Source organism: Bombyx mori, chromosome 10 (genome assembly GCF_030269925.1).
Source record: "Bombyx mori chromosome 10, ASM3026992v2".
NCBI lineage: Eukaryota > Metazoa > Arthropoda > Insecta > Lepidoptera > Bombycidae > Bombyx > Bombyx mori.
Window position 1 is genome coordinate 14,819,646 of NC_085116.1, and position 27,553 is coordinate 14,847,198.

At 35.4% G+C, this 27,553-nt stretch overlaps 1 protein-coding gene across 1 annotated transcript in view; it reads left to right on the forward strand.

Moving 5' to 3' along the window:
* The window catches only part of LOC692847 (tetraspanin E), a gene marked incomplete at its 5' end in the record, with an annotated part of 40,207 nt that extends 15,755 nt beyond the window's left edge, over positions 1 to 24,452 (forward strand). The window contains 5 exon segments of the mRNA NM_001046692.1: positions 11,085 to 11,273; positions 12,621 to 12,800; positions 13,832 to 14,044; positions 22,020 to 22,112; positions 24,395 to 24,452. Of these exon segments, the coding sequence (NP_001040157.1) occupies positions 11,085 to 11,273; positions 12,621 to 12,800; positions 13,832 to 14,044; positions 22,020 to 22,091 (654 nt within the window). The 3' untranslated portion in view covers positions 22,092 to 22,112; positions 24,395 to 24,452.
* Positions 24,453 to 27,553: the final 3,101 nt, after the last annotated feature.

A 27,553-nucleotide genomic window follows, 5' to 3' on the forward strand; every position in this document is an offset into this window, starting at 1 on the left:
TGATGATGTCACCCCGACGTCCCTTAGACGTTAAACTCCGCGTGTTGCTCGGACAATCTTTGATTATTTCCCACTTTGATTATTCAATAGAATACTAGCTATAAGTAACGGAATGGCAATGTCAATAACAGGTCAAAACATTAAAATCAATTATCGTAATCGAAGAGAGACTAACATTGTTCTAAGCGTTTTTTTTTAGATACAGAAATCAATTCATAAACAGTATTTCATATTTACCTATTTACTGTAGTTATTACGAGTATAAATAAAATTAAAGTATACAGGAATTAATTAAATAATCAATAACTACCACGGAGTTAAACTGTTACTTATCAGAAAGAAATCAGTATAGAAAAGAATATTATTCGTAATTATAAAACTATTATAATTTTGAAATCATTCTACAATCATTACGATCGATTCTTGCCCTCCGATTGTCATGTCAAAAGGTCATTGACTCGTCGTTATGCAATGTTCGCTTTTGGCGTGCCTACACCTGGACTCATTGAGGGCACGTCTATTGTGTAACGGTACACTCTCAGACTACTCTACTATATAAAATAGAATGTAACATGATGCTTTCGTAATGTCGGTATTACTATCGGTATCTTAGACTCACGTTGACGTCACAATTATGCATATCATAAAGTGAATGTCGCCAGTCCACCTTAAACATAACAGTCTTACTTATGTTTGGAATATCAACAAAATCTCATTTCTTTCACTTACGTTGCTCGTCTTTTCGTCGAATACGGAGAAGAGTTTTACCTCGGATTTTCTTAGTGGGTCGGGATTTCGATCCGGTGGCAGATTCAGAGAAACACTGCTCCTGCTAGAGTCAGTGTTAGCAATACTTTCAAGTTGGGCCCGTGAGCGCATCAGACCGCGCGTAGTTGAAATAGGCCCTAGAGGCTAGGATTAGGTAGAAAAAAATGCCCTTTCTGACGTATGTCAGTATGTATATAATGATATAGAATATTCTAAAATGGTTGAACAATACCAAAAGACTTAATTGCGTTTTCTGTACAATATTAAGAAAACAACATTAATGTTCAACCATTTTTTGAATATTCTATATAATTATAAAACAACATTTAAGGCCTTTACTTTCGACAAATTATTATTTTACACAGTATTATTGAATTAAGTAAAACTGAACTCTTCTTTTTTCTCCATGACAGATAGTTCCCTCAACCTTTAAGTATAACAAAAAAAATAACTAAAAAGTTTCAAAGGTTTTACATAAAAATTACATAAAAAAAAGGTTTTTCTTTACATCTATTATAGTGTAATCAACTCTACTAATTTCTAAATTTTCTGATGTTCCAAATAAACTAATGAACGTGTAAAACTAATTTGAAAACGATAAGATCTATCAAACAACGCCAGCTTTGTTTCTATAATACGAAAATAAATATGTACCGCGACCGAGCGAATTGGGTCAAACAAATCAATGGCTACGAATGTGTTTTTGATTTTCGAAAGGGAAATAAATACATCGTTGTTTATATCTAAAACTTATTTTTATTTTTTTATTGCTTAGATGGGTGGACGAGCTCAGAGCCCACCTGGTGTTAAGTGGTTACTGGAGCCCATAGACATCGACAATGTAAATGCGCCACCCACCTTGAGATATAAGTTCTAAGGTCTCAGTATTGTTACAATGGCTACCCCACCCTTCAAACCGAAACGCATTACTGCTTCACGGCAGAAATAGGCGGGGTGGTGGTACCTACCCGTGCGGACTCACAAGAGGTCCTACCACCAGTGATTACGCAAATTATAATTTTGCGGGTTTGATTTTTATTACACGATGTTATTCCTTCACCGTGGAAGTCAATCGTGAACATTTGTTAAGTACGTATTTCATTAGAAAAATTGGTACCCGCCTGCGGGATTCGAACACCGGTGCATTGCTATATACAAATGCACCGGACGTCTTATCCTTTAGGCCACGACGACTTCGAAATTTCATCATATTGAAATTCTCAAATTTTAGTTGACTTAAATTACGTTGAAATTTGTGTCAATAAAATCCTACTGACAATCCGACTAATGCACAATACATAGAAAACATAAACATACTAAAATTTTACAATAAATGAACAGCACGGAGAGGATAGCCTTTTGTTTTGTATTACTAAAACTAGACGATGACCGAGCTTTGCTCTGTTTTTTTTTTGATAACGCCATCTTGTTGTGTCTTTAAAGCGGTTAGTTGCCCTCAATTAAGAAAAATAGTATTATTATTCGCCAACAGATGTCGGGAAGAGTTGATTATTGAAAACACGAATAAAACAACATTTTCTGAAAATAAATCGTAGCTAGATCGATTTATCGCCCCCGAAATCCCCTGTATACTAAATTTTATGAATATCGTTGGAGCCGTTTCCGATATTCAGATTATATATATATTAATATACAATAGTTGCTCGTTTAAAGGTCTAAGATAAAGTATTTAAAAGGTCTAAGATATTTAAAAGTCGTCGTGGCCTAAAGGATAAGACGTCCGGTGCATTCGTGTGTAGCGATGCACCGGTGTTCGAATCCCGCAGGCGGGTACCAATTTTTCTAATGAAATACGTACTCAACAAATGTTCACGATTGACTTCCACGGTGAAGGAATAACATCGTGTAATAAAAATCAAACCCGCAAAATTATAATTTGCGTAATCACTGGTGGTAGGACCTCTTGGGAGTCCGCACGGGTAGGTACCACCACCCCGCCTATTTCCGCCGTGAAGCAGTAATGCGTTTCGGTTCGAAGGGTGGGGTAGCCGTTGTCACTATACTGAGACCTTAGAACTTATATCTCAAGGTGGGTGGCGCATTTACGTTGTAGATGTCTATGGGCTCCAGTAACCACTTAACACCAGGTGGGCTGTGAGCTCGTCCACCAATCTAAGCAATAAAAAAAAAAAAAAAAAAAAAACTACCATTAAAGGTATTGTTGTTAGTAATGTAAAAATGATTAGAATTTCTCGTTGATATCCTGTTTGGATGGCTTAATCGCGCTGGTATTGTTTTCGCCATGTGTTTTCACAATATCGGCGAATGTCAGATGTTTGTACAGAAACGTGTTTTTTTTTTTTCGAGAGAGAGAAAGATTGACTGCGTCCGTGTTACGCAATAGGTACGCAGCTGCGAATGATTTCAGAAGGCTCGTTTTTCATTACTTTCTTACATTAACCGACAATTCGAATTTAAATACATTAATGCAATAAATAATATTAATTGATTGCTTTCGATTAACAATAGGGAGCACGCGTGTTGATTATTGTTAAGGTTTACTCTAAAATGAATAACTTTTGATTTAATATTAAATATTAAATTCAGGTCCATTTTAGGAAAACACTAAATAAAAATAAATAAATACCAATCATCAATAATAGGTAAATCATGTAGAACATAATGAAATGAAGAAACTAATGTATTGATTTTAGTCATAACCTTTGGATTTTCCCGAATTCTGCAAAAAGCAATTCCGATGACAAAGCATTCTAAATATCGACTACCGACATAATCGAAAGATAATAATTTGGGCATTAAAATCGGGAATATTCGACGCCGTTTGCCTTATTCATGTTTCAACGTGGATGGGAACTTATTACAAATCTCTGCTTAAAGTATCGTTCTACGCCACTATGTATACTGTCCGTTCATTTACTGGTAGTAGGACTTCTTGTGAGTCCGCACGGGTAGGTACCACCGCCCTGCCTATTTTTGCCGTGAAGCAGTAACGCGTTTCGGGTTGAAAGGAAAAACCGTTGTAACTATACTTGAGACTTTAGAACTTATATCTCAAGGTGGGTGGCGCATTTACTTTGTAGATGTCTATGGGCTCCAGTAACCACTTAACACCAGGTGGGCTGTGAGCTCGTCCATCCATCAATGCAATAAAAAAAAGTGTGCAATAAAAAAGTCCTTTTTATTTTATTGCCCTTGTAGGCATACGGCCCACCTGATGGTGAGTGGTTACCGTCGCCCATGGACTTCAGTAATGCCAGGGGCAGAGCCAAGCCGCTGCCTACCGCTTAATACTCTCCACAAGCCTCGTTTGAAGGAGGACATGTCATAGCGACAAGTCCATTATACAATTCACCAGACTGTACTCTCTGTAGATTATTATTTTGTATGAAATATTCGTTCGATGGCGGACCGTGTTATGCAACTCCGGCCAACTGTAAAATATCTTGGTGCATAAAGCCGTCGTTGAGTTTAAACCGACTCATTACGCCTTCGATAATGAAACGAGGTCACTGCCCGTTTAACTGTGGCTTTTACAATTTCAACTACTAATTAGTATTCTCTATTGTATTAATGATACGTAAATATTTTGCGTCTAGCATCATTCAGGGTGTTTTATCCGCATTTGAATTAAATGAATAATGCAACGAGCCGTCTCTTAAAGTATTTTTCTTTCTCTTCCCTAAATTACGACTAAGACAAAGATACTTCCTCTAGTCTTGAGTTACGCATACTCAATTACCCACACCCTCAGAAAGGTCAACTCTTGAGCTGATCGACTAGCTGGTTTTCTACGTACTATATACATTCATTATTTGTAGGTAAATCCAAAATTTAATGGATGATTTAACATAAGCTACGTCGAACCTTCCATGACCTTAACACTAGTTTCGTAGAATTGTCAGCCAAATCAATTGCCAACCGAAGCTACACTTGGTTTTATTGGCATGTCCATAGACACAGCCCACTGACTTTCTTGTTGAATCTTCTCTCAGTTGTAGATTCTGCGAAGAACTGTTCTTGCTAGGGCTAGTGTTAGCAAATTCTCTCAGGTTGAGCCCGTGAGCTACCCGTCTGGCCGTGACTGGAATACGCCCTTAAGGTACCAACCAGCCAATAGGTAGGTAAAAAAACTGGTCATTTTTTTTTTGCTATACGCTGTTCAGTGGAAAATTGTGTCTATACGAGAGGTTAGCATGATGTCTTGTGGTTAAAATGATAATGATTATAGTATTTTCTTGGGGTTTTGCGAGTCATAGATATAATTCAAAATGCTTTCCCGTGTCCCATGGACCATGAAAAATGTGAAGCTTTCGAAAGGTCGGAAATAACATTAACGACAATAAAAGACGCGATGTTAAACCGTCAAAAGTACTTTAAATTATTATACGTAAATTTATAAAAATATTATTTAAAAAAAACTTGTATTGAAGAATTAACTCTTTAATCTATACTTCTATACTAATACTAATAATATTATAAAGAGGAAAGATTTGTTTGTTTGTTTGTTTCGAATAGGATCCGAAACTACTGGACCGATTTGAAAAATTCTTTTTCCATTAGAAGCCGACATTGTCCCTGATGAACATAGGCTACTTTTTTTATTATTTTTATTATTATTATTTTTTGGTTTCATGTTTGTTTTAATGTTTCCGAAGCGAAGCGAGGGCGGGTCGTTAGTACAAAATAAATACCTTATGGCCTATTTGCTAAGTAACATTATTACCTGGTACCAAACCTGGTACCTCGTGCCATGATATTTTGACAGTCACAAGCATTAAAAAACGTATAAAGCAATCATAAAACATAACAAACAGTTAAAATACCTAAATTTTTTTAGTTTTGGTGTGGTGTTCATTAATATGCATACCAAACTATTTATTTTGTTGAAGTTTTCCTTCCCCCAACTTACAAAGACGCGACGTCTAGTCTAGACGGGAGATGGGATCAATATTTTAACATCATAGCTTGAAGGGTGCACCCTTAACTGAAATTATTATAGAGAAAAAAAACTTTTAAATCTATTTTATTGCATTGTGCTAGGCACGATTAAGTGAGATTCCAAATAAAGTACAATGGTTCGCCACGCTACCTATAGGCGTGAGTATTCGTGAACACGTATAAGATTAAAAAAATTGAATACACGTAATCTGTGTCGTGACTATGACGGTTACCAAACTAAATGCTTGTTTCCGCTTCCTGTTTATTTTTACCGTGAAACAGTAATGCGTTTCGGTTTAAAGGGTAGGGAAGCTGTTGTACTGTAAAAAGTGAGACCTTATGTCTATAGTCGTATAGAACTTGTATGTCTCATTGTCTCAAGGTGGTACGTTCACGAAAGATGCTGACCACTCACCAGCAGGTAGGTTTGCCTACTAGCGCAAAGAAAAAACTTGTTTGAATTACTTCTTCCTTACGAAGTTTTAGTAACAATCAATCAACCCGAAAAAGAATAAACAAATGAAAACAAAGCAAATAAACGCCCAAGAAAAAATCTTCTTATACTGTATCTATATATTAATACATGAAGCAAAAACTTTGTACCCCTTTTTACGCAAATTACGCGGACGGAGGAGTATGAAATTTCTTACACTTATAGGGAATATAGAGGAGTGGACAATGCTATAATTTTTTTTAAATAATGCATTAAGGAAAGATTATTAAATCAATAAAGAAAACATTACACACACTACCATGTATTTGACACAACACATACATAAAGATATACTCTTTGCTTACTGTCAATTGGGAAACTTTTATTATTAAAAGTCTGTGGTCGAATTGAAAATAGATTAATATTGTTTGTCTTTAATATTATTGATCTATAGTGCAGTTTTGGCGAATACTGTGATTATATTATCGAATTATAATAGTGTTTGACAATAGAACCATAATAATTCTTAAACTTCTAATTTCAATCAATTATAGTCGAATTTCGACTACTGCGGGGCCACTAGTTCTACAAAATTCACCGGAACAAGAATGAAAGTTTATCCACCATCGCAATACGATGCCAATTTAACGAATCTGATATCTCATTGTCCTCTTTGTTCGTGACTTTGGACAGAAAATAATGGCTTTAAAAGTCGCAATATTGTCTTTAGCTGGCTATCGATAGAAAAAACATACACTTTTTTTTTTTAAATAAAACAATGTTATCTCCGATACGCTTCGCCTCTTTTGACCTCATCCAACGCGCTCGTTGGCAATGACTTCACTGAATAACATTTACGTATTACAAACAGAGCTATAGAATTTCGATATACACAAGCTGAAAATCAAGATATTGTTATTAAGTGCAATTACCTCACATGGATTTTGACTTTGATTAACACCGTCATTTCGAAACAAAGAACTGTCTACATATGTATATCAAACATATATGTCTACATATGTCTACATATATGTTCAAAAAAATTAAATACCTCGCTGTTTAATTTGTGTATAGTCCAAAGAAGTGAAGCATCTAACAAGACACGTAATATGCCGTTTTTAAATATAACCAAAGCGGTTCGCTCTGTAAATATACAATGTTACAATAGTAACAATTAAAAAAAAATGATATTATCGATTCTCTGTTATTACGGCGTTGCGAGTTCCGATGTAATTAATTGTTGAGAAAACCGTTATGATATGGATGGGAATTTGAATATCAAATTTTTTAATCAAATTATTTTTGGAATTTCGATGACTGATGTCATTAATACAAAAAAGATATCGAGTCAATAGCATTCCTATTACAACTGCAATAGATAATAGGCAATAGGTAGCACTAAGATTTCGTGTTAAAAGGTGAACATTGATATTGTAGTGATGTAAAAAATTTTGTTTTACTTCGGAGGCGGCCCACGATGATTATCAGAAATAATATTTGGGCAATTATCAAAACTCTCAAATTCGAAGAAGAACATGTCTATATCTATATCTATATCTATACTAATATTATAAAGAGGAAAGATTTGTTTGTTTGTTTGTTTCGAATAGGCTCCGAAACTACTGGACCGATTTGAAAAATTCTTTTTCCATTAGAAGCCGACATTGTCCCTGATGAACATAGGCTACTTTTTTTTTTTCTTTTTAATTTTATTTTTTTGGTGTCTTGTGTGTTTTAATGTTTCCGAAGCGAAGCGAGGGCGGGTCGCTAGTGATATTATAAAATTGCGAATACTTTATGATGAAGCTTGAATTCCTTAGTCAATTAATATATCTAAAAAAGAACTACATACCGAAAGAAGTTATTTAATAATCTAATACTAATAATGCTTTAATGAATGTCCGCCAATAAATCAGTCGTGATTCAATTTTGATATTCACGAATAATTAGGTCACCATCCAAATTGAAGTCAACGCAGCCCGGCCGGGCCTGTGGCCTGGTTTCAGAGTAGGTACATTGATAGCTCACATGTCCGAGTGTGCGTCAATAAAGATGACTGCTTCAATAATGAAGCAATGGAAATTGTAGATATCAGATTCAGTGGCTCGAAACATGGATAAAAGAGTTATCATACATATAGTTCAAGGGTAGCATGTATATCGCTGAGAATGTTCGAAACTGGAAACCTTTATAATATATCGCCAAAGTCACGTGTATGATATTTCGACCCTCTTGTTCGACACACTGGTGTTTTTACGCACTGGCCCTTCTTGATGGTACGGTTTCGTTCGGATTGATATTCGCTTTGAATGGATTAATAGTCTGCACATCATCATCATAGTCGGTTACTCTTGGCAGAGCAGTTCAGGTCATGTGGAATCCTTGCTTCTTAAAGCCTTGACAGTTGTTCCTCTTAGTTCGCAAACTGAGGCTTGGCGCACGCTAACTTGAGATAACGTAAGATAAAAGCGTGTGTTTTTGTGAATTTTACTGTAACTGAAGCTTCAAGAACTGGATGAGACAAGTCGAGGATTGTGTTCAGTGGCGTGTACCTATGTGTAGAGATCTTTGTCCAGCAGTACACTGCTATAGGCTGATGATATGATATGATATACAGTCTTTACAGTCATTCAGTCAGTCAGTCAGCTTTACAGTCAAATAAAAGTAGATATTCTCCTGCTGTGGCTGATGACAAAGAACCGTCATCGACATCTTTAAACATTTCATTTACCAGAAACTGGTAAAATACCAGAGTGACCTAAGTTCAATAAATTGTTTTCCAGTCATAGATGTTGCTGCAAAGAAAACATTTTTACACACATCTAAATTGATGTTTTTCTAAACAAATTAGGGATTAAGTTGGAATCAATAACGGACTGGTTTGCGCAATTAGAGGCATGCGGATTAGAAGAAGCCCTGCCCGTTGCTAATATTAGACAAAACGGTAGTCTACTTGACCTTAAATTTCGTGTTTACTATTAGATCTATTCGTGTTTCAGGTAAACGTTGTTTAACTCAATTTAACATATTGATGTACACGCGCGTCTGCCCGTGTTTTTCCCATATTTTAAGGGAAATACCACTTTTATTATTGGTAACTCGTGTTTTATCAGTTTTAATGAACTGGGAAACCGAATTGTAAATCGATTTAGTTTCTAAGTGGGAAAACCACTTGTAATCGTTACATTTTAAACGTTGTTCCAAACACAATATTTGGAATTAACCTTCACGGTGCAATCACGTGTTCACCAACCGTTCGTCAAGAACAACGACCGGATAAAACCGGATAAGTCGTGGCCAAAATTAACTATATAATATAAGTCCTATGTAGTAGAGATAAGTGTCAAAACTAATAGGGGGCTTGCGAGTCAGCATTATCTTCTATATATTAATACGTGAAGCAAAAACTTTGTACCCATTTTTACGAAAATTTCGCGGACGGACGAGTATGAAATTTCCCACACTTATAGAGAATATCGAGAAGGAGTTCAGAATGTTAATATTTATTTAAATTATGCATAAAAATACATTAAATCAATAATAAAAAAACATAATATGTGTGTGTAATGTAATGGTAGAGCTACCATGTATTTGCGACACACACGCATGTATTCTATTTGTTTATTGTCATTTTTTTCTTATTGCTTATAGTCTGTGGTCAAATAGATTAAATAATGTTGGTATTTATTAATATTTGTCTAAATTTTTCAATTAAGTAATTAAAGTCGAATTTCGATTATCGAGGGACCATTAGTTACAATAAAATTCTCTGAAGTCGGATACGCGAACAAGTTGCCCCATTGCCTAATTTTAACGACCGTATTCAATCCTTTTAATAAATAACACTTCAGTGTCGACCGTGACCTATTAAAAGGTTTGACGTCTTGTGAGCTCCGTCATCAACCAAATTAAAAGTGTTGCTTCAACAATACGATATGGAACATATATTTGGCTGCTTCGATAATCTGTTTACAACCCATTCTTCTGAATAGGCGGGGCGGTGGTACCTACCCGTGCGGACTCAGAAGAGGTCCTACCACCAGTAATTACGCAAATTATAATTTTTGCGGGTTTGTTTTTTATTACACGATGTATTCCTTCACCGTGGAAGTCAATCGTGAACAATTGTTAAGTACGTATTTCATAAAAAAAAAAGGTACCCGCCTGCGGGATTCGAACATCGTTGCATCGCTATATACGAATGCACCGGACGTCTTATCCTTAAGGCCACGACGACTTCATGAATGAATTCGTGAATTTGATGGAATAAAAATCACGAAAAAGCTCTCTGTAGTAATAATACAAATGATGTTTGTTATTAAGAAATATACAGATCTTTTTATAAATCAGAATCTTTTACACTCATATACCGTGAGTGGGCAACTGAAACGTAATTAAATCTAATTTTACGATTAAATCTCTTGTTTTTATTGTCATTAAATTATTACTGGCGACATATGAGGTCGAGGCACATGTACCGCCTCGCAGTAATAGGACGTCATTTTAACTGTAATCTGTTCTATTATCTATAATTACTCAAAAGTCGCCCGTAACCACGAAAACGGTATAGTCTTCGTAATGTAAAAAAAAAATGTGGTGTCGTGGGACAAGGGATAGGAACAAAGTTCCCTATTATAAAAATATTAATTTTAAGTACATTTTATATTATGATTTTTATTGATAAAAAAAAACTACTTTACAAAGTTATCAACTTTATTTTATTCACAATGATTTATAAAACATATATAATAAAAATATGTTATTTTTTGTACGTTATTACAAAGTTAAGTCGTACACTATAGTACATTACTAATAAAAATCTTACGTTACGGACGTTTTTTCCCGGTTAGGGTTACCCCTCCGCATTGTCCCATAAGGAACTTCTTTCCAAAAACGCTTGAAAAAACAATAAAAGTTTTTCTATGTGTAAGAAAATTCTAATATAATCGTTTTCGTTCGACAGCTCCTCGGCCTGCTGCTAGTGGGGATTGGAGTAGCGTTCCTGATGAACTGGACCATGGTCAAAGACTTACTGAAGACCCATCTTGCTGTCGGTCCGTGGATCTTCATAGTCGTCGGGGCTGTAATGTTCGTGATCGCGTTCTTGGGATGCTGTGGAGCGATACGCGAGAGTCACTGCATGGTCGTCACGGTGGGTCATCTATATTAGAACCACAATAAACGTAACAGTATGTTAATGATAATGTCAATAACGACCTGGTGAGAATCGCTAGGTCACCTTGGGTGCAGGTGGCAACGGACCAGCCGCACTGGAGATCAGTTTGAGAGGGCTACGTTCAGCAGTGGACAATGGACAGACTGAGATAATAATGATGATGAATGTCAATATTATATGTAATGTTAACTAGTTTTTTTTTCTACCTATGCTGAGCCTATGATGATAGCCTCTCAAGGCTCTCAGTATAGGTAGGCAAAAAAAAAAACCTAATTGTTGGGACTGTGCAGCTAAGTTATTTATATTTATTTTAAGCCCGTGTTATGTAAACGAACCGGAAAGTTCGCTGTCGCTTTGTTTCGAAAGTAGACTCTGCGTTATGAATATTAAGACGTTCTGCCAGCGAAAGTAGACCGCTATGGTGTTTTTAGAATTGAAATGTCGAGAGAATAGGATTTACGGATCGATTTTGTTAGCAATAATGAAAAACTATATAATCAGGGCCTTGAAACTTTGATACTCTAAGACAAAAAAAATGTTTGCATGGAAACTAGCGACATCTTGTAGCGGATGCCCCTAAACTTATGTGTTGTTAAAGTTAAGTATTCCTCGATCGCAATTTACTAGCTACTAGTATCGACTTCCAAACAACAACGATTATAACCTTCGATTTGACATTTACCTGGCGCTCTAAAACAATGTACCGTTCGAAATTACAATACCAGATTAATTTTGATAATAGTGTTAGGCGCTGAGGTTCGGGATAAATAAAAATTCTACCGGAGTATAACTCCGCAAATCTTTTGAAATAGCTGGGACTCCAAAATTCCTTCCTTGGTCACTGTGTATTTCTAGGGGTACTCCAAACCGACAGAACACTTCACGTACTAATTTATCGGCGATTGTCGAGGCTTTTTGATTAGGAATGGCGAAAACTTTGGGACACTTTGTGAAGTTGTCCATCACCATCATGAGTACTTGTCCACTATCAACTATATTGAGATCTTAGAACTTATATCTCAAGGTGGGTGGCGCATTTACGTTGTGGATGTCTATGGGCTCCAGTAACCACTTAACACCAGGTGGGCTGTGAGATCGTCCACTCGTCTAAGCAATAAAAAAAAACACTTTTTGAGAACGGTCCGGCGACGTCTAATGCGATTCTTTCCCACTGAGCTCCAATATTGTACAATTTCAGCGCACCTTTACTACGTGTGTGGAGACCTTTAACCGTAGCACAACTGGTACATTTACGACATCAGTCCTCAACAATATTATGTAAAGCAGTTGTTTTTAATTATTCAACTTTCATCATTTTCACAGTACGCAATCTTCTTGCTGGTGATCATCATTGTGCAAGTGGTGATTAGCGTCCTCCTCTTCACCTACGGCGAGAGCATCAAGGAGAGCATTATGGATGGCGTCGGCGTGTTATTCAAAAAGAGATCTGACGCTAACGCAGACGAGGCCGCCGAGGCTGTCTTCTCTGAATTGCAACGACAGGTAGACCATCTGATCACCGTTGATAAGGATAAGCCTGAAAAATCAGTTTCGATTAATTTTTATATGAGAAATCACTAAAAACCTTATTTCATTATGCATTGCGCCTTTTTGCATAACCCATAAATGTAGAATTAAATTTGAAAAAAAAAAAAGGTTTATAACGAAAGGTACATTACATTATTTTACCGCTATTGGTAGTGGTATCCGCTGCAAAACGAGTAAGAGATCCAGGCAACTGGATTTTTATGAAGTTTAAAAAATCATAGGTACGTTGAAAATTACCCGCCAAATGTGAGCAATTACTTATACATTGCGTACTATTATGTTTGCGTATTAGTTAAAATAGTAGTTCATATTAAATTAAAATTACTTATTTGACTTATAGAGCTAGATTGTATTATCCAAGTATTGTGAAGAACCAGGTTTAAGTACATTAAATAAATAAAATTAAAAAAAAGTAAGTAAATAAAAATTACTAGAATCTGTGTTGCAACATATCATACTAGTGAGCCTGACACAAACAACGTCGTTAGCTTCAGACTGATGATTAACTTATGACGTCACAAGAGCCATGTGTCATTATGTCGAATGACTAATAGTTTTTCTGTACTCTCAAATTCACTTCATCAAGGTTCGCGTTCGTCTCGCAACCTCCATGAAGCCCACTGAGTTTCTCGCCGGATCTTCTCAGTGGGTCGCGTTTCCGATTCGGTGGTAGATTCTGCGAAGCACTGCTCTTGCTAGGGTCAGTGTTAGCATCACACCGGTTTGAGCCCCGTGAGCTGACCTATTAGTTAAGGTTACGCTGAAATAGCCTCTCAAGGCTATCAGCTTAGGTAGAAAAAAAATGTCTTACCGCTACAATTCTCCCATTACATAATTCAGTTCATACCGGTCATGCTCAAAGACATGTGCAGAGATATCTTCTTATTCTTCCTAGAGATATCCCGGTCTAGTGCCAGGTTCTGCTTTCCAACTTCAACCCCCCCATTGTGCGCATACAAATATTTAGATCGTAATTAATATTCCAGTTCGAATGCTGCGGTAACACTGGCGCTATCAACTACGGCCAGTTCACGTTGCCCGAGTCCTGTTGCGTCAAGAAGAGCATCCTCTCTACCTTCGCCGGCAACAACTGCACGGTCGACGCCGCGAATCCCGGCTGCGGTCCCAAGATCGGCGAGCTCTACCAGAAATGGAACAAGCCTATAGCCGGCGTTGCTCTCGGTGTTGCTTGTGTTGAGGTACATTATCTAACTTATTTCGAATTTCGAACCGCTATTGGAAATGGTATCCGTTGCAAAACGAGTAAGAGGGTCAGGGTCATCCAGTTGGGATTATTATTAAGTTTAAAAAATCATTGTACCTACCTACACATTCTCATTGTTTGCAAGGATCGAGCGTCCGCAATTAAAATCTATATATTAATACGCGAAGCAAAAACTTTGTATCCCTTTTTACGAAAATTGCGCGGACGGAGGAATATGAAATTTTCCACACTTATAGAGAATATAGAGAAGGAGTGCACAATGCTAATTTTTTTTTTAAATAATGCATAAAAGATACATTAAATCAATAAAGAAAACATTACCCACACTACATACCATGTATTTGACGCACACACGCATGCATACTATTTTTTTTTTTTTTTTTTTTTCTCCCATTTCTTGGCCTGCACGGTTTGTGCGTCAGCCACGCAAAAAGGTTAGGAAGTGTGTTAATGGATTTATTTTTTGGATTTGAAATTGGAACGGAATTTGGAAAAAGGATCAGGTATATATATTATATAAACTAAGTACATAAATGGTTACAATTTTATATTATTATGAAAAATGAAACTAGCTAATATTCTATATACATCAATATTGATATTAGATAAAAGGATAGAAATTGAAGTAGGAAAAGGAATTTTAATGGACAAAAGTGAGGAAATAAAAGCGGAACGGTCATTTCGAGGACAGGCAAAGAATATATGATTAAAATCCCCAACGTCATTGCCACACTCACATATATCGCTAGGCAAAAGGTTAAGCCTTGCCAAATGCAAGGGAATGCATGCATGGCCCAGCCTCATGCGAATAAGGGTCGATGTGATAGCTTTACCAAACGTCAGATTTGAAAACCACGGTTTAGGAGGTATATCCACCTGGATCGTGCTGTAATATCGACCTTTAGTCTGACTTGAAGAACGCCAAATGTGAGTCCAAGAATTCAATAACTGGAATTTAGGAAGCAGAGCTAAATCACAACAAAAGTTTTTGTACGGAACCAAATCTCCATCATTGACCGCAGCTTTGGCAAGGCTATCGGCCTTGGCATTGCCAAAGATACCCGAGTGCCCCGGAATCCAAGCAAAGGAAACTGTGTAATTTTTGATGCAACATTGATACAATAAATCACGACATGCAATAATCACAGGATGATTATTTCGGTTACTGTTAAAAGGAAAACGTTCCAAGGCTTGGAGGGCACTTTTAGCGTCAGTTAAAATTATTGACTTTTTAAGCTTCATCATTAAAATGTACTCCAGAGACTTCAGAAGACCAAAACATTCTCCAGTAAATACTGAAGTCTCTGGAGGCAATTTTATTTTCTGAACAATGCCAAACTGTTGATGGAAAATGCCGACCCCCACACACTCCTCGGGACCGGGTTTGGAGGAATCGCTAAAAATTAAATGACAATTTTTCCATCGGCTGTCACTGTCAATAATATCAACAAATTTGGCATTGATAGAAAGATCTTGTTTACTTAGGCCGAAATCAAAAATAATAGATGGATTTAAAGTTAGGGCATCATAGTTAACACAAAATATTGGAAGGAATTGTGATCTATGTGTAGGAGCTTGAAGAGCTAAGTACTTTTGGAGACTAACAATAAGGCATGGCGGCGATTTATGAGCCCAGTACGGATAATCCATACATTCCAGCAGAGACCGTAACTTAGTGTAAAGAGGATGATTATAAACTTGGAATGCTCTAAATAGAAACCGGTCACAAAGAAATTGTCGTCTGAGGTGCAGGGGGGCTTCAGAACATTCGACCTGCAAAGCGTTAATAGGGCTCGAACGCATAGCCCCAGCAATTATTCTCAGAGCCTTAGACTGGATAATGTCTAACTTATGGAGAGCTACTGCATTACAGGGTTCAAGTATAAATGTTCCATAGTCCAAAATACTCCTTATTAGGGCATTATACAAAAGCTTTAGAGAGAAAGGGTGGGCTCCCCACCAAACTCCAGAGAGGCAACGCAATATATTTAGAATCTTCTCACATTTATCACTTATATAGTAGCAATGAGGGCTTCCTGTAAGTCTTGAGTCTAAAATTACCCCAAGAAATGTTGCTTCACTTTTAACAGGAACTCTAATGTTATTATAAAATACAGACACTGATGGAGGAAGCCTCATACGTGAAAATAAGACTATAATACTTTTAGGAACTGAAAGGCTTAGAGAGTTATTGTCAAGCCAAACTTTTAGCAACTTAAGAGAATATGTGACAGTATCAGACATGTTGTCAATAGAATCACCAGAGACATAGAGGAGTAAATCATCTGCATATTGGAGTGTGTTAACTTTACCCCTAAGGGAGGCTTCCAGATCATGAGAATATATATTGTAAAGTAAGGGACTTAAAACGGAGCCCTGGGGTAAACCTTTCCAGACAATACGGGATTGATAAGAGTCTTCTGATATTACTTTAAGCATTCTACCAGAGAGAAGATTGATTATGAAACTTATGAAAATTTGTGGGATATTCAAATTAATCATTTTTTGTTTCAGAACCGAAAGGTTGACATTATCATAGGCTGCAGACACATCTAAGAATGCTGCTAACACAGACTTATTGTATGAAAATGCCAATCTTATGTCTGTCATAAAAATGCTGAGACTATCCATCGTACTCCTACCTTTCCTAAATCCAAACTGGTTAGGAGATAGTAACCCTTTACTCTCAATAAACCATTCTAGTCTATTTTTAACTAGATGTTCGCAAATTTTGGAAATCACTGAAGCTAATGCAATTGGTCTGTATGATGATGGATCATTAATGGGTTTGTTGGGCTTATGTATTGGGATAACTTCATGGATTTTCCATGATGGAGGAATATTACCTGATGTTAAGATTGAATTAATTAAACTGAGAAAATAAGAAAGGCAGGAGTCGTTCAGGTTTTGAAGAAAAGAATATGGAATTCCATCACACCCCGGGGCTGAGTCCCTAAGCCTTGAAAGAACCCCTTTGAGTTCTGAAAGGCTAAAGGAAATGAATGAATCGCTACTATCATGCTGGGAGAGGAGAGAAGGCTGTGAGTCAGAAGAAATATTATCTATAGATGGGACAAATGGTGGAGCTAAATTGTCAAGAAACAAATCAACTGTACTACTATCCATGAAAGGAGACCTTGGAGGTTTGAAAGCGGATCTGAATCTACGAATATTTTGCCAAACTTGAGATGGAGAAATTTCTGGTGAAATTGAGGCACAAAAAGATTTCCAGCTATTGAATCTTTTTTGTTTTAATAATTTACGAGTTTTAGTTATAAGATTACTAAGAATATTAAAATTTTGTGTTGTAGAATTTTCTCTGTAATTTTCTTCAGCTATCTTTCTCTCAGCTATCGCAGCAGAACACTCACTATCCCACCAAGGAGGTGATGGAATATACCCATTTCCACTATTGTTTTTTATAGGAAAGACTTCCTCAGCAGCTTGTAGTAGGGCCCGTGTAAAAGCTTCAGCACAAAGATGATTACTGCTGTCATTTAGTGGAGGTATGGTTGATAAATTTTGTTGAACTTTATCTCCAAATAATGACCAGTTGGCATCCTTAAGTCTATATTTTAGCCGGGGAGGGGCCTTTGATGTCTTTTCACCAATTTTTTGAGGAAATGATACCATTAGTGGAAAGTGATCGCTTCCATATGAAGACGATAGAGGCCACCAGTTTAATGTAGGAGCAAGTGAGGGACTACAAAGGGTAAGATCTGGTGCACTAATACCCTCATGGGGCTGTGTTCTTCTAGTAGGACAACCAGAGTTTAAAAGACATAAATTATTATCATCTAAGATGTCTAAGATTCTAGCCCCATAATGATCAGACTTAGAACTTCCCCACATAGAATGTTGTGCATTGAAATCTCCCATAACCAAAATAGGGCGCGGGAGGGAAGATAGGATGCTACGAATATCGTCAAAGACTTCATTGGAAGGGTGAGGTATATACATATTTACAAAACAGATATTATTTACACTAGCAGCAATAATAGAAAATTTATCACTGTGATTAGGGATGGGTAAGTGGACAAAGGGCACACCTCCCCTAAGAATTAGTGCCACTCCACCATACCCATCTGTTCTGTCTTCTCTAAGACAGACATGTCCTGGAATTCTAAAATTGAATCCAGGACGAAGCCAAGTCTCTTGAAGAGAGACTGCAAATGGTTTGTAACTATTCAATAAAAAAATTAAGTCACTTTTTTTACTATTAATACTCCGGCAATTCCATTGAATCACCAGAGACTGGTTTCGTGGATGGTCCTGACTGTCCATTAGTTAAAAAAGTTTTTGAAGAAACGGCATCGTTGGACGGTATTTTAATTATGTTCGATTGTGAAAGGTACTGAATTATAGAAATGATGAGATCCTTTGTTATTATTTCTGACAAATCATTGTAATTTTTGAGACAACCTGTAGAAAAGGAAGGAATGTTGCTGTAATCTTGGATAAGCTCTGCATGCGCTTTTTGATCATATCCCTTACTAGAATTTCTGGGACGAGCTTTGGGTTTCAAGAATACTGTTTTCTTATATGATTGACTCGGACTCTTAAAAGGGCTTGTTAAATTATAGGGGCTTGAATAAGTCATAGTTGGACCCGAAGGGGCTGATGAAGCAGAAGCAACAATGTCAGCATAAGATTTTGAAACTGGTGGATAGACTTTACTTGCTTCTGAATAGGATATAGAGTTTCTAGCCATTGTTTCTTTTATAGCTTTCTGCCTAGCATACTCCGGGCATTTTTTGTCTGTTGCGAAATGGGAACCAGAACATAAAATACACACAGCATCATCTCTTTCCGTCTCGCAACTTATACCAGAATGATTGTCACCACATTTGTAACACCTTGGAGTGCCTCTGCATTGCATTTTGGTGTGACCAAAACGGCAGCAATTAAAGCATTGCAGCGTGGGGTAAATATAAAGCTCTACAGGTAGGGAGTTAAAACACATAAAGACCCTGGGAGGTAACACCTTCCCATCAAAGGTCAAAACTACGGTCTCAGTTGGAACAAACTTGGGTGTCTCGCCGTCATAAACCTTTCTGTTTAGTCTCCGAACTTTCAGAATGCTTCCACAGTTCTGCGGAAGTTCTATATTTTCTATAACATCTTTCTCGTCCCAGTCACATGGAACACCTCTCACTATTCCCATGCGGGTGATAGTGAAGGCCGGAATAAAAGCTTTATATTTATTATCATCAAGAGATTTGTGATTTAGAAATGAGTTAGCCTCCTGAAATGTTTTAAATTGAAATGACAACCTATTCCTTCCAATTTTTTTTATGCTTCCCTCTACAATGCTTTTTATTGAATTTTTTTTTAGAAAGAATCCAAATTGTACTGGATGAATAGATCCGGTTTGATTAGGTTGTAAAATTTTTTGAATATGTACATCATAAGGCGCAGGGTCTGACGCCTGGTAAAGCAGCCTAGCAGTGCGAGGGTTACTCGTAATGTTTTTAGAGTTAGCAACCTCATCATGATGGATTTCAGTGATTTTATCATCTGACTCAAGTACTTTAGGTATAACATTATCCTTTATATCATTAGGGGAAAGTTGGCAATCTGGTAGATCTGTATGTTTGTGATTCCTTCTCTTTTTTTGGTTTCTAGTTGATATTCTCTTTCTTTTAACGGATTTAATGTTTTCCGAACAGTCTGTATCTATAATGGAACCTTCCGTTTCCATTCCCGAAGCATCTATTGTAACTACATGAGACACCTGGAGGGATGTCCCTCCAGGGTCTTCGGGCTCCAACATGGAGGCCAAGAAAAAAAATACTATTTACATATAATACAATAAGATGACTTACCAGGCGAAGAAAACAAACTAAAACTATAAATAATCAATACTACTAATATATATACACTTTACAACTTAACTGATCCTGTAATATTAAATTAATTTAATTTTCAAAAGTTTAGCCAAAAAAAGACGCCCGCTTAATTCAACACTTCCCGCGCTTTTTTCGTAGTTGTAGTTATCAAAACTGTGTCTTGCTATACCATGCATACTATTTATTGTGAAACTTTTGTTCTTGACGTCTGTTGTCAAAGTGAGAATAGATTAAATATTGTTTGTCTTTGTTAATATTTTTTATAGTGTCTTGGCGAAATTTGTGATTATAGAAGTATAAAATACAATCATAATAGTGTACAAACTTACAATTCCAATTAATTATAGTCGAATTTCGACTACTGCGGGACCACTAGTACACGATAAAATCGTAGTTAACATTCTGAGATAGGCAGCACATTTTAATCATGTGAACCAAGGCATTATGTGAGTCCGCAATACCGTTCTGCCTAATTTTTATTTTGGTTGTAAGGATTTCTCAAGAACAGTTGGGTCATTTATTAGTCTACAGCCCTCTTTATATAGGGTATAAGAAAATCGTTCTCAATTTTACGACAGGCCGTTGACCTCGCGCATCACTGCACGTTACAATGCGCGCAATGCGAAAAGCGTAATAGTATAATTGAAAACATGAGTGGATGAAGGGGTTATATATAAACTAAAAGGGGGGATAAACGGGTAACCAACTTTTGTTACTTGTACTTTTTCTTCGTACATAACTCCTTCATCACATGCAATTTCTAAAAATAGCCTTGAAGCTCGGATCTGTAAGGTCTAATATGGTTTATAGGCCCTACGTAGCACCTACATTCAATGTATAAACTCAAAAATCTTAAAAATGGTACTTAACCACTTCATCAAATCAAATCAAATCAAATCAAAAAAGTTTTATTCAACATAAATGAAAGTACATACTTGTTGAACGTCAAAAGAACTTCCGCCAATTCACAAGAATTAGCCTCCGTCCTGAGAAGAATTGGCAAGAAACTCAGCGGGCATGTTTTTTTTTTTTTTTTTTTTTTTTTTTTTTTTTTTTTTTTTTTTTTTTTTTTTTTTTTTTTTTTTTTTTTTTTTTTTTTTTTTTAAATATTATATTTTTATTTTTATTTTAAATATTTTTTTTTTTTAAATATTCATATTACAATAAGTAATTATAACATAACAATTTTACAATATTGAAATTCCCGGAGCGAGCAACTCATTCCCACTTTGTGCAATCTTCTAGATAATCATTGACTTTATAGTAAGCTTTATTGCACAGATGTTCTTTAATAGTTTTCTTAAACCTATGTATATGTAGGTTCTGAACATCTTGTGGGATTTTGTTGTACAGGCGCACAGACAAACACCCGAATGAATTTCGTATCTTATGTAACCTACTCATCGGCACAACAAGCTTGTGTTTGTTCCTAGTATTTCTATTATGTATGTCCGACATCTTAGGAAACTCCTCAATATGCTTACGAACATACATCAAATTTTCAAAGATGTACTGGGATGGCATAGTGAGAACTTTAATTTCTTTAAATTTTTCCCTCAGGGATTCCCTTGAGTGCATGTTATAAATAGCACGTATAGCTCTTTTCTGCAGAATAAATATCATTTCTACATCGGCCGCATTGCCCCATAGCAAAATGCCATAGGACATGACACTGTGGAAGTAACTAAAGTAAACTAAACGAGCCGTGTCCGCATTTGTTAACATTCTAATTTTTTTTACTGCGTATGCTGCAGAGCTAAGCTTACTCGCCAATTTATGAATATGAGGTCCCCACTGCAGTTTGGAGTCCACTGTTATACCAAGAAATACGGTTGACTCAACAAGCTCCAATGATTCCTCAGAAACAATTACATTACTATCTACTTGTCTCACATTTAAAGATGATTTAATACATTTTAAAGTAAATTTAATACATTTCGTTTTCTTACTATTCAATAATAGGTTATTGATACGGAACCAATGAACCACACACGAAATCGCATCATTCACTTCGTCATAGACTTGTAATTCCATCCACTCATATCTTCAATTGTTTTGTGACTGATATAACTGTTTTTATGAATTTTCTTTGTGTTCCAGGTGGTAGGAGCCCTGTTCGCGCTGTGCCTCGCCAATTCCATAAGAAACATGGACAGAAGGTCACGCTACTAATATTTTGTACATTATAAACTGGTACCTATGAACACGATATTATTTTGCTCTATGAAAATTCACTAACCGTGCTCGTGGCTTGGGATTGACTTTAAAATTTTTGTAGAAAAGCACCTTAACAGACGTGGTGATGGTATTAACACTATTAGAAAAAGGGTATTAACTAAAAAGGTCACTAAATAAAACTTAGAAGTAAAAAAATAAATAAAAATAAACAAGATTTATAATTTTGATTCATCATGATGTGGAAAGCTTTGACGATGACGATACACATTGTGTAGAAAAAGAAATGTATCCAGAAAAAAGCTTTTATAATCTGGTAACACGAATGTTTTGGAAGTTTCAAGTAAAATGATCAACCAATCAGAGTATTAAGTAATTTCTAAACATTAGAGGGGACACTAGTACAGAAACGGTAATGTAAATATTTTATATGGTAACTACTTTTCTAACAGCTGAAAGAGTTAATAATTATTGACCAAATTAACCGAATGATTGCCTTTCGCTTGCTTTTATGGTAGTTACTTATGGTGTGCTGTAAAGATGCTCTTGAAATACCTATATTCTAGATAATACAGTAATTAATGTTGTAAAGTAGATACGAGGTACTAACATGTACGATGTGTGACAAATGAAGATCGCAGCAAACCTGAGAGTAAATTAGTGTTTCGGAACTTTACGTATCTGTAACATTGGTGGGAATTCCCGGCACTTCAGTGTTACAAGTAAACAAAATATGCACACTTTTAGGGATTTTATCTAAGCTTAACATTATGTCATTTATCATGAAATACTAAGTTATTTTTTTGCCTTATCAAGCAGACGAACACGAAAGTGGTCACTGCCGCGCATCGAATAAAGTTAAAATATCAAATTTATAGTATCAACATTTTCTTAGTCTTATTCTCCAATCAAATTATTACAAAACTCTTGTATTTTTCAATATCAGTCCTCATTTGAAGCTAACTTTAATAGTGTTGAGTTTAAAACACGTTCTTACATCACCCGACGCTATGTTTTTGAACCGTAAATAAATATAAATTTGAGACAAAATTCTTATCTTCACACCTTGTGTTCCGTGTCTTTCTCACAAACTTCTGTTTCAAACAGCGTAATTTGGACAACACACAAATATTAATGTAAGTTTCATTATTAACACAATGCCTTGTAGAAGTTAGTAGTAGTTTTGGATATTTGAATACTTGCCACACATAATCATAATTTCTAGTAGAGTTGCTTTAACAACTTGTCTCGTTTTTTCAGCATGTTAAATTACATTTTCAATACCGAACTTTTAGGACTAATTGTTTTTTTATCAAAGTACACGAGCCAACCAATTCAATGCTCACGTATTGTTAAACGGTTTCTAGAGCGCGTGGACACCATTGCGAAAATCTTCTCCCTAAAGCCGCTAATAGCATGAGTAATGGTTAATTAAGTTTTCTCATAATCAATAATCTTGTATTCAACAATCAATTAGGGCTGTTTCATTTCTACTTGTATAATATGAATTTGAGTTGAGCTGTGTTGGCCAAAACAATAGTACCTACACTTGAGTAGTATGATGTCGAAAATTCGATTTAATTTCTATTTTATTTAGGAACTTGTCCATAAATGTAAGAGTTAAGTAGTTCATGATTCGAATAGCTTATTTGTTGTTTTAAATATGAATCAAACATGGACAACCAAATATTTCTGCCTAAAAATAGGGAAAATTATGCAAAATTTGTAAACGAATGTGTGAGTATGCGTGCTTAATATAGGAGCGAAATGACATATTTATATAAAACAAAAGACTTATATTCGATTTTTCGAATAGGTCCTAAAAATACTAATAAAAACAGTTTAAATCTATTAGACTAATTTTAAAGAGATGAATAGGTAATGCGTAGTTAATAGTAACTCAGTAGATATATTTCTCTCACAAGCGTCGCTGAATTGTAGACCAAACGGCTATTTTAAAATATCATCGCGTCAATAATCTCCTCATTTTTCGGGAAAATTCTTAGTAATTACAACAATTAATTTAAAAAAAAACACAGGTAATTTAACTCAATGTTTTGTTTTTCAATTAGCGCACTTTATAATTTTTGTGTTTGTAAATAATGTCAAAATGACTTCAGTAGCTTTTTCTTGTACAGATTATGTTATGTGTACGTGTTTAATTACGGCCATCGGTACCAGTGTTCAAAAAAAAAAACATTAAACTTTCAAATTCATTCGGTGCTGTCACCATACACCATCGTGGAAGCGACAAGCGACTTAACTTAATACTAATCGTTTTCAAATGTTTCCGTTTGCAGGTACGCCTAAAATGAAGACATCACGAGATGAACATTCGAATAAAAAAAAAAAAAAAAACGACCACTTTACACATTTTACCAACCTGTTAGCCGCGCAAGTCCCACCTGTCATGAAAGATTGCTTCCACGATACTATATTAAAACCTGATCAACCTCAATTGCAACCCGATCAGTTCCAGGAACACAAAATGGCTGATTGATTTAAAAAAAAAAAAATTGGAACGCAATCTTCACGAATGTGTATTTTCACAATAAATTTTAAGATATACGATGTTACATTTGTTTTATATTTTATCTACACGAATCAATGAACAGTTGATCCTAAACGTAGGTAACGAAAAGACGCGCTGTACCTTACCAATAATTTAGTTATAAAATAATACTTGTTACACATTTGACTTTTTTAAGGCTCGGGGGATTCTCGATTTAGTGCATCGCTAGTTTAATGTAACGATTGATGTGCTGTTTTGATTCCCTTTTTTTTTTCGTATTGATAAGTTAATTTAGCTATGTCGATCCTTTGCACTCATTTCAAGTCAGAATCTCAAAATAAGTTGTTTGTTAAACAGATAAAATAACTAAAGATTAAGCTTTTTCCGTTGTGCTTAAGGAATTAAATTTTAACAAAAAACAAAAGTACTCTGTATACAAAATCTCAAATTTATTAATATTTTATTGCATTATTAGGAGGGATGATATTCTCAAAATATATTCTTAGACGTAAATTTTTGGAATTATAAAAGTAACAAATATTTTCATATTAATATGTGTATTTTAATCAAATTAAATGCTTAATCGAAATCTTGACATGAGTGTGCTTGATCAAACTTATATGATACGCATTATGCTAAATTATAAAGTTATATAAAATGGAAATTTTTCAAAAGTATTTTCGTAAAATATTTAAACTTTTTTGTAATTTTACGTCCAATGTAATTATAAATAAATATAATTACTATTAAGAATGTTAAAAATTAATACGCATTTTAATAAATACGATTTATTGTCGTTTCTTTCCAAATGTTCGTGTAAATAAAACCCGTAACGGGCAATATTAACGTGCGTTTTTTTTTTGAATCTCTATGTGCATTTCTGATGCTTTTGTGAATGATTTATAATGTACGGCGAAAAATAAAATTTTCTATTATATTAAATCGTTTTTGTTTTCAAACTTTTCCCCATTTAGTGATGAAAACTAATCTATATAAAAATGAATTGCTGTTCGTTAGTCTCGCTAAAACTCTAGAACGGCTTGACCGATTTGGCTAATTTTGGTCTTGAATTATTTGTGGAAGTCCAGAGAAGGTTTAAAGGTAGATAAATATGAAAATGCTCGGAATTAAATAAAACTAACAATTTTATTTTTCCTTTATCGTCTTTTATTTATCGATTAAGGCACTACGAAGTCTGCCGGGTCAGCTAGTTTCATATATATAAAAACGGATATAAATATTTAATATTAATTAAAATAAAAATAAAAGTGTTACAATGATCTTTAGGATATTGGCTCATTTGTCTTTTTTCAGCGACTACCGAAATGCCGAAAATTGTAATTTATATAAAAACGTGAAGTCAGACAAATCGAAGATTTTGAAATCACAGATAATATTATTACATTGTACAGCAAAACGATATGACCTTAAACTATTGTCTCGAAAATATTTGTTTACAAACAGTAAGTAAACATTATGTTATTGTTTACTTAAGTTTTATATACTAGGATGTGGTGCTTCACTAGGGATCTTTTTAGAAGGCTCAAAGTCGCGCAGCGAGCTATGGAGAGGGCTATGCTCGGCATTTCTCTACGTGATCGAATCCAAAATGAGGAGATCCGTAGAAGAACGAAGGTTGCTGACATAGCCCGTAGAATTAGTGAACTGAAGTGGCAATGGGCCGGCTACATAGCACGAAGAGAGGACGGTCGATGGGGCAGAAAGATCCTGGAGTGGTGACCACGTACTGGCAAGCGCAGTGTGGGACGGCCACCTACTAGATGGACCGACGACCTAGTAAAAAGCGCTGGGTCTCGTTGGATGCAGGTGGCAATGGACCGGTCGCACTGGAAATCTATTGGCGAGGCCTATGTTCAGCAGTGGACGGCGATAGGCTGAAATGATGATGATGATGATGATGATGATGATGATATACTAGGAGAATAAAATGACCCAGAGTAGTGAATTGAGTTATCTTTGCAAGTATAACGACGTTCAAATCCGCAGGTACATATCTACATTTTTTTATAAAATAAACAAATGTTTTCGACCAACCTCCACAATTTTTTTTAATCAGTAGTTGCGCTCACGGTCGAGCTTTGAGTTAAGGGGTCACCGGAGCCCATAGATATCAACGTGAATACCGTCATCCACCTTGAGACACGAGTTCAATAAAATCTCAGGTTCTTACAATACAACGGATGCCTCACCCTTCAAACTTGACGCATTACTGCTTCACGCCAGGAATAGGTAGAGTGTGATTAATTAGTGCGGCTTATTACACGATAATGAAAAAAAGAATTTACATACCTGTATTACGGTCTCAAAGTAAAATCTTAATTAATCATAATTAAAAATATTAGTAATCATGGGTTATAAAAACATATTTAATTTATAAATCATTTTTTATGAAGTAGACGCATAAAATTGAACATATAATGAATACTTTAATAAAAATTAAAAAACAAAAAACGGTTCAGTACTTAGAGTACAGCAGCAAAATTCATAAATGAGATTTTACTATAGTTGCAAAATATACTTTTAAGTATATCGTTGATATCTGTATGTGAACTGCTATCTAATACAGACATTTACTACTTTATTTTTGACAAGTAAATAACGAATATGTATATCGATATTCACCAAAACATTTCAATTGTTAAAATGTTTGCAATTGTTAAAATTATTTCCAATTGGCATGATTAAATAATGTAATATAATTTTCCTAAGAGCTAATATAAAAATTTTGTATTTGGTGTACTTGGCTAGAGCTGCTATTTTACCTAGACAGAACACAAGTAGCCAAGGAAAAAAATATTTTGTTGCAACTCTTTTCTTTTTTTATGATAAAGGGAGGAAAAATAGTTCAATGCTAAAATAAACTTATGGGTCTATGAAATAAACTGACGTGTACTTTTGTACTTCAAACCGAATTGTCAAAATCAAC